Raw genomic sequence first — 8,960 nt, 5'->3', positions numbered from 1 at the left:
ATGTTTTTTATGGGAATGGGGAGATAACGGGACGAAAAGCAGCAATTTTTCCTCCCCTCTGCCCATTCTCCCCGCACCGCTCCGCGGCAGCGGGGCTTTGCGCGGGGCTGCGGGCGCTTCTCGGGCAGCCTTGGGGCGGGGGCTCTACAACGGCTGGTTTCGGTGAGACGCTTGCACAGTGCGGTGGTGTAAGCAAATGAAAGTAAAAGTTCGCTTTTGGGTTTCTGTTTGGATTTTTTTGGTTGTTTTGGGGGTGGGGTGGTGTTGTGTTTGGGATTTTGGGGTTTTTTTTACAATAGAGCTAGATAAAAGAACACCGCAAAGATGCAGGGTGTTTATCTGTCCGGCTGTGGAAGCAGACAGTATTATTTTGCAATTCCTGTAGAAAGACTGTGCTGGAAACGCCCGGGTTCAGGCGCGGGCTGCTCCGTGTAGCTGGGTCTGGCCGGTGCTTGTAGCAGTGACACTGGGCTGCAGCCCTGGTCGCTGGGGGCAGCTGCACCCCTGCCTGCGTCCCAGATTAACCTTGAGGAGAGAAGCTAGAGACAGCTAAACCCAAAAGGCCTGCTGCAAGCAAGCAAAGAGAAGCAGGAACCTGAGCTGGGCGAGCAGGAAGGTTTTACAGGATCGAGCGGTACTGCCACTAGCCTTTGGGGAGGTTTTTGTCCCTGACCCAGCCCTCACACCTTTCACCCCACTCCAAGGGCCTCCTAGGAAGCATCTCGCCAAAATGAGTCACGGCTCTGGCTGTGTAGTGTCAGCTCTGAAGCTCTGTCTGCTCTCTGCTTCACTGCTGCCCTTGATAGCTGGGACGTCACCTTCAGCTAAAAAAACCCGGGTGCTCTGCCCGTCGGTTTAGGGCCGCTCAGCCCAGCTGGGACTCAGGCGCGTTTGTCCCTGGGCGCAGCGTGCTGGTAGCTCGCTTGTTCTCAGCAGAGCAGGCTGGTGAAGGGAGCGGTGCTTCACATTGCTTGAAGGTAAGCGTGCGTCTAAGCCTTTGACAGGATCGACACCTTTTTGTGGCACGGTTTGCGCCGTGAAGACGGGCAGGTTGCTGAAAGATGTCTAAATCTCACGAGGAGTTACGTGACAGTCCTCTGTGTGGGATCAGGGTGGAAGAGCGGGGGGAAAGCTGCATGACTGAGCAGTATCTGGGGTGTGCTGGGTCTGTGAGACTGAAGGACTTTGACTTGCAATCCTGCCAGCACTTCCAATTTCAAGTTAGAAGGCAATTAATTTTTTAAAATCATGTCTTTAAAGTTAATGTGATAGGAAAAGTTGGGATATGCAATTTATGCGGAAAAAAGTTATGCTTTGTCAGTGTGACTGATTTTTTTTGAGGAGGAGGATGATGCACAGACAATTAAATTCTTGCTGCTTCTGTACCCAGATGCAACCACATCAATCCAGTCTTTACTCTTTGAGTCACATAAAGTTATCTTAGGTTTCTGAAGAGTGTTTCCCAGAGTCCTTACTGAGTGTTTTGTTTTTCAGCTATAACCATGGAGAACCTGCATAATGCCAACAGCAGATTTGCACTTGATCTGCTCAGAAGGTTTAATGAGACCAATCCAACAGGGAATGTTTTCTTTTCTCCTGTCAGTGTCTCTGCTGCTCTGGCGATGGTCCTTTTAGGGGCCAAAGGTAATACAGAGGCACAGGTGCTGAAGGTTAGTTAAAAAAAAAAAAAATCGCTTTATATTTTATTTACATTTAAAATTGTTGTGGTTTAGAGCAGGGAAAATGAAAAGACTGTATTATTTTTATGCGCCCAGAAGATTTGTCATGCACACTGAGTCTTCCTTGGGCTCCTTTCTGCAGTTACCTTCTGCCTCCTCTGCTCCGGAGTCCTCTTTCCATATTTGCTGTGGCCCTTATTTCTCATTTAATTTCACTTGTTAATTCTTGAAGTAGGAAACTGATTTCATTACTTAGTAAGTCGCCATTTGAATTGACTAGAGTTTCCAGCAGCAAGGCCTTTTTAGTTTTCATGAGACATTTTGACAACCAAATGCTGCTTTGTAATACAAGGTCACCAGTGGTATGCTTATTGCTAATAATATTGTGTATTTTGTAAGAAACACAATAGTCCTATGTAGTTTTATATTTAAAGTGTAACAGCTATGATGATGCTACCAAAGTATCAGTATCTTAGTAACAGCTAGGCACTTGGATATCTCAGAGGAGCTGAGCTCACATGCTTATTCTTACCATAGCCTTCGGTTAGGTAGGATAGTTTAAGAAATGTCATTATAAATTGCAGAAAAGGTGTACATAGGAGTGTGCCAGTTTCCCCTGAAGCTTCCTGCATGAAAAGGACTCAGTTATAATTTTTTTTCCCCTTTGTTAGGCCAACGCCTGCTAGTGCAAAAGGGCGTATGACACTTCTCATTGCAGTCATCATCATGTGTTTGCCTATGAATAATTTCACCTTTGTATTCTGGACTTTAGGAGGAACTGTTTTATACTGTGGAGTGGTGCTCTGCTTACTGAATCAGACAATAACATTATTTTCTCACTACTTGTACAAACAGACTTTGAATGTATTTCATGTAATCAAACTGACAGCCCCGCCTAGGATAAACCTACTGATAGCAAGACTCATGCAAAAGGAACTTGGGGGAATAAAAAAGCGTGTTTCCACACAGTCACCTTCAGTAACATGTGTTCCTGTACCATAATGCTTTACTTGTCAAACATAGCTAATTAAGGACACAGTGATTGGTAACTGTCAAGGGCTGTTTGCAAGCATATCGAAATCTCTTTCTGTGATCATAATCTTATTGCAAGTTGCCTCCGTAATGTTTTTGCTCAGCTATTCGTGCGTACAGCACAACTTCCATTAGTGTGGGCAGCAAGGTCTGAACAAAACACCCGTGAGAAAAAATGAGGGCTTTCATTTGAATCCAGTGAGTGTTTCACAGCAGTCTTCTCTTCCCTACTGAGAGATAAATAGTTTAAGTCTGAATCCCTGCTTTGGTTTAGCTTCCTATCAGTGAGGTCTGGCTGCTTCTGCTGTGTCATATCTGTAAGCTTTGGCTAGCCAGCTTGCCTCTGGGTAAGGAAGTACTGGTAAAGAGAAACTGCAGTAATGTATTTGATTTTTAAGATGATGCAGTTTTTTATATATATATATATATATATATATATATATTTTCTCACCTCACCTGTGCTAGTTTTGATTTTATGTTCTGAAAAGCAAAACCCCATGTTCCCTTGGGCCAAAGCGAGAAGCAAGAAAGCTAAAATGTCTCTGTGGCATCGTCTCTCTTTTCAGTTCCCCACCTGGGAATGAGTCCTCATGGCCAGTGGTCCATGGAGGGGAGTGTGCAGACCTCACATGGACAGGACTCAGGGTTACGATCAACAACTTCAGCGGTGACTATGTATAAACGAGGAGCTTAATACAAGTGGCTGACACGGGCAGTGTAGCACCAACAGACAGTTTCATTCTTTGAGGTTTACAGAGGTCTCTAAGCAGCTTCCAGCCTATTCTCTTTCTTCAATCTGCCTACCTGCTGGATCAGACTGACCCTATAGATATACTGTATGTTCTTTTAAGGCAGTATTAGCAGCAGCTAGTTCAATTCTTTTGTTTCAGACACTTCATTTTGACGAAGTTGAAGATACTCATTCAAGATTTCAGGCTCTGACTATGGATATAAACAGAAGCAATGCTCCCTATCTCTTACGGCTCGCTAATCGGCTTTTTGGAGAGAAGTCTTACAGCTTTTTGCCGGTATGCAGGTGCAGATCATGATGGTGTGGTGGAACCTGGTGGGAAAATGCAGCTATTTGAGTATTTATGACAGAAGTATTTTTAGGCATGTTTCTAAATGTTACTGGACAGTTGACAAGTGTTGTGTACATGCAAATACATTTCTGTATCTGTAGGCATCTGTGCATCTCACCTAAAGGATGGTACACAGCAAATCCTTTTCATTGCTTGTTCAGTTCTGCTACTCTTGCGCTCAAGAGAAAAATCATTTGTCTAGGTTCTTAGTTTACAGTAGCTATCATAACATCCCACTCTGTTGCAACCAGCTTTTTAGGATGCAACCAGCTCTGTGTCTGTTGAAATCAGCTTTTTAGGATGCAACTAGCTCTGTGTCTGTTGCAATCAGCTTTTTAGGATTTTCATTGGTCTAGTGCCACATTACTTAAATATTTTTGAAAACACTGTATTTATTTGGGAGGGGATGCCCAACATGTCTAAACAACATACCTCTTCACCAGTGAATTATACCTTTGTGGGTACCTAGGTTGCTATTTTTGTCCTCTTCAGCTTTTTTGGAGAGTTTTGTTTTATCCTAGCTGTGCTTGAGCCTGTTTCAGGAGAATGACAGGTAAATATTGCAACACTTGCAGTAAGCACTCCATCACCTGTTTATGTGGCACATGTAAAATGAGGCTTACTCTGAGAGGGGAAAAAAACCCAGAAACCCCCTCAGGCAGTGCACTGTTAGAGCCCCACCTCAAAGTAGGTGAATAAACTGTTTGACATGCACCTTATCGACATCATAAAGAGATGGTTTTTTTATCTGCAATGAAAGTTATGCTTATCGTTCCAAAATCTAGGATTTCCTGACTAATACTCAGAAATTATATGGAGCTGATTTGGCTACAGTTGATTTTCTTCAGGCTTATGATGAAGCCAGGAAAGGAATTAACCAGTGGGTAGAGGAGAAAACTGAAGGTAAACTACTTTGGTTAATAAAGTAACTGGCAGTGTTTCATACTTTGGGAGCAGGAATAGGCTTTATTTTCTGCCACCTTTAGAACAGTTTAATTTTGCCTTTCAATATGCAATTGATGCATTGACAGAACCAGAAAATGCCTAAGCAAGACACTTAAACAGTTCCATAACTTCAGAGACATTTCCATTTGTGTTCAGGCCAATGAGTGCAGGAGAGATGCCTAAACATAGATTTATACTCATGAGTTGAGAGAATTTGTTTTAGACTGTCGTGGTCCATATTGTATATATATTTCCAGATCCAGTAACCCAAAATGTCGGTGTTTTCTAGTTCTTGTATGATGAGTCATACACGACAGTTTAAACTAAAAATACTACATTTTCAGCAAGTTGCTGTATATCAAAAGTTACAGTAGTGTGTACTATTAGAAAGTATGGTGAAGTACTGAAACACACTGTATTATAGGAATGGACCAGAGTTTTAGATGTGTAATATTTCTGTGTCGTCAGTTTCTTTATGTATGTTTTATGTACATTCAACTTATGACAAGATTTCGTTGTGACTTTTTCTTTCCTGCCCCCTCTGAAGGTAAAATCCCTAATCTGCTGCCTGAAGGATCAGTTGATAACATGACCAGGCTCATACTGGTGAATGCTATTTATTTCAAAGGGAACTGGGCAGAGAAATTTAAAGAAGACGACACCACCGACGTGCTGTTTCGGTTAAATAAGGTGATACATTTATGTCGTGGTAGTATATATCTAATGAAAAGGTCAAGTAATACAGGTGCTAAAGTAAAGCTTTGCTTACATATAAAATAATAAACAAAGTCTTGCATGAGTGTTTTCAGTTCACCCAAAGGGCTTTCTATCAATTTTAGTATTTTTCTGTATTCAGCATCAGAGACAATTCTCACATATAGATTAGGACACACACACCCTCTACCTGTGCCTAGCAGAGTTTCTGTCTGCTGGAAGTTTCAGCTGCTGTGAACTGTGCCTCTTTGCTAGGTAAACAGTATTAAAATGATTGCATATTTTGGTTAAGCCCCATTTTCTCATTCTATATTCTGCTTATGTTAACAGCTTTACAAGATACTGTATAATCTGCTTTATCTTGAACAGAATTGATCTTTGCTGACATTTAACATTGTCATTTTTGGGGCTAGAACAATATAAAGGTACAGCAACTTGAAGAAATTGTTTCAGTTTCTGTGTAGACTCTGATATAGAAGCCAAAGGAGAACCAAGTATAATACAAACCCATTATGTCTACAGAAGAAACTGACAGGCAGTCAGGAGTCTGAAGAAATCAGTCTCATAATCATCTGATATAACGGAGGAAGAGTTTTTGCAAGAATACAATTTTTAACTTACTTGTTTCCTATCAGTTCTTTAAATTAGTATTTTCTGAACTGCTATTTTTGGTACCTTTTATCCATCCAGAATGAAAGAAGGACAGTGAAAATGATGTATCAGAAAAACAAATTTCCTTTTGGGTACATCCGTGAAGTGAAGATCCGTGTTTTAGAGCTGCCTTATGAAGGAAGAGAACTTAGTATGATCATCCTGTTACCTGATGACATTGAAGATGACTCCACTGGACTGCAGAAGGTAACTTATCTAAGCTAATGCAGTTATTTAATGGATAAGTTCAGCCATTCAAAATGAAAGCTTTAATGAACCTGTGTTCTCAGAGCCCCATATCTATCAAGCGTATTTTTAGACAATGCTCTACTAGCACTGCAATAAAGAATACATGGACATGCTGCATCAGGAAGAGAAGTTGTGTTCTGGTTTTGTAGCTTGTGTGCATGTGTCCTTTTGCTTGCTGAACCGAATAGTGAGGGAGAGTGTGAAAACAAAGTTAACTATGAGAATTACTTGTCTTGCTTTTTTTTTCTTTCATTACCTTTGAAAGTCTTTATTTATTTAGTCTTAAAGTAGTGGGACTGTTTTCCATTAAATGGACAGGAACACATCAGTTTCTTTGAGCTCTCTGATGACTGTTCTTCTTACTTGTTTTTAATTATGTAATTCCACTTAGGTACGTTAAACAGTAAGAATAACTGGGTTGACTTGCTATCAGTGCATGCTTCTCCCTTCTGTACAGGGCAGCAAGAAGCAAATGCCTGCATTACTTTGTAAAGTGAAAAATGCATTGACTACACTTAATAGCATTTGTTTGCTCTACGTGAAGCTATCAAAGATATGGGCATGGTCATTTTGTATAATTGCTTTATAGTTGTTTAGCTCTATAAAGCCTTGTAAATGTTACTAGAAATTATGTATTTCTACATTGGTGATATGTAATGATCGCTGTCTTTTTAATTCTAGCTGGAAAAGCAGCTTACCTTAGAGAAGCTCCGGGAATGGACACGTCCAGAGCATCTATATTCTGCTGATGTTCATGTGCGTTTGCCAAAGTTTAAGCTAGAAGAAAGCTATGACCTTAAATCAGATTTAGCTGCTATGGGCTTGTTGGATGTATTTGACAGTGGCAAGGCTGACTTATCAGGAATGTCAGGGGCACGTGACCTCTTTCTCTCTAAAATTGTCCACAAGGCTTTTGTAGAAGTGAATGAGGAAGGCACGGAAGCTGCAGCTGCCACTGCTGGCATTGCTATGCTCTGCATGGCTATAGAAGAGGATTTCAATGCGGACCATCCTTTCCTTTTCTTTATTCGCCACAACCCAACGCAAAGCATACTTTTCCTTGGCAGATATACTTCTCCATAAAATAGAACTTAGCATTTGCAGACCACTTCCTGCTGTAGTCAGTGAAAGCTTTGCTCCCGAATGAGTTGGATTTTTATGTAGAAAGTTAGTGCTTCTGTCTTGAGTTCCTAGTAACTTTGACTCATATTCTGCCTTTCCCATTAAAATAATCCCAGAGAAACTGAGAACTAATTTATTTTTCTTTCTTGAGATTGACATTATGTTTAATAAGTAGGAAAATCTTAACTGTAGGCAGAAGAAATCTTTTGAAATTGGACTAGAAATACTCCTGGAAGAAACTTTGTGTCTTAAAAGCACAGGATCACCCTGTATGCATCCTCACATGGGCTTCTCTATGGTGACAGCCCCCTGCTGTAATAACATAATAAACCAGTCATTTCTTATGCATGTATATTAGGATGTTCTTGCAAACCTATTCCTTCCTCTAAAGTCTTGCTTTTCAATGATACCTTAATAAAATACTTGTAGGCACCAAAAGGCATGCTCCTGAACAGCTGAGTTTACTCAGTTCTGTCATGAAATAGAAGGTCAGATAACATTTGTTTAGAAACATCTATTAATAGAGAAAAGTTTAAGCTATTTAAACAAAAGTAACTCCTTCCAGTCTTTAATCAGAAAACTTGCAATACAGCTTTTGAACAAGGAGAAGAAATAATGAGTAACAATTTTAGGTGACATGTCTACAGAAGACTTTTAAAATTTATAATCTGGTGCCATTTTAGTTACTGAAAATGTGAAAATGTGTCCGGGCTTAGAGGTTTTAGGTGCTTGAAGCTAATGGGTGCCTTTCTGCAAATTCAGAAGCCTTCAGTATAACATTAGATCCTGGTCAGAACCTATGGTATCCCCCAGAAATACTTCAGCTTCCCCGAGGATGACTATGTATAATCTGCAGTAAAAATCTGATGTGTCTGTGTACGAGGATTCAACATTTACTGAGCTGACTTCCACTACCTCTTCAAATATAAACATTTTGTACTGTACAGCAGCCATAAGGGAGCCACTGCAATTACATACCATTAGTGTTCTGTGTTTATTTCTGGAGGTGATTTGCTTGTGTCATGTGCATCTTGGGTACTGTAATGTTCACCTGTACAACCTTAGTTTTCTGTGGGGCACAACAAATTCTGTAATTGCAAACTGTATATTAATTTTGTCTTTAGGCAACAAATAAAAGGTTTTTTTTCTTAAACTTGTGTTAAAAATTAAAATTTCTGCACACAATTTAATGTATTAGAGTACGAAAATACCTGTCTACCTGAAGACTAGCTCCAAAGAAAATCACTGGTGCAGCAGGTGCAGCTGTTTAAAAGGCAGGTGCAGCTGTTTAAAGTCCTTGGCCTGTTCAGGTAGGAGAAAATACTGTAAAACGAATTACTCAGTAGAAGAGCTGACTGCATGAACCACCAGTTTCCCCTGTAAGTGTAATGACCCCAGCTGTGAACACCTACAGGAAACAGAGAGAGAGTGACGATTTACATAAAGTGACACAAGCACTTGGTCTGTGTATTAGTAAACATGTTTC

At 40.6% G+C, this 8,960-nt stretch overlaps 1 protein-coding gene across 1 annotated transcript; it reads left to right on the top strand.

Annotated features, from left to right (window-relative positions):
- The first annotated feature begins 852 nt into the window (after nucleotides 1–852).
- On the top strand, nucleotides 853–8,599 carry LOC113476298 (leukocyte elastase inhibitor-like). Its single transcript, XM_026841717.1, has 7 exons — nucleotides 853–977; nucleotides 1,495–1,670; nucleotides 3,602–3,739; nucleotides 4,579–4,696; nucleotides 5,286–5,428; nucleotides 6,143–6,310; nucleotides 7,034–8,599. Exons 2-7 carry the CDS (start codon nucleotides 1,503–1,505, stop codon nucleotides 7,433–7,435), a joined length of 1,137 nt encoding a protein of 378 aa, XP_026697518.1. The 5' UTR covers nucleotides 853–977; nucleotides 1,495–1,502; the 3' UTR covers nucleotides 7,436–8,599.
- The last annotated feature ends 361 nt before the right edge of the window (nucleotides 8,600–8,960 follow it).

This window comes from Athene cunicularia, assembly GCF_003259725.1.
Source record: "Athene cunicularia isolate RWA chromosome 2 unlocalized genomic scaffold, athCun1 chr2_part1, whole genome shotgun sequence".
NCBI classification, from domain to species: Eukaryota; Metazoa; Chordata; class Aves; order Strigiformes; family Strigidae; genus Athene; species Athene cunicularia.
This window is presented reverse-complemented; position numbering and strand designations above follow the sequence as displayed.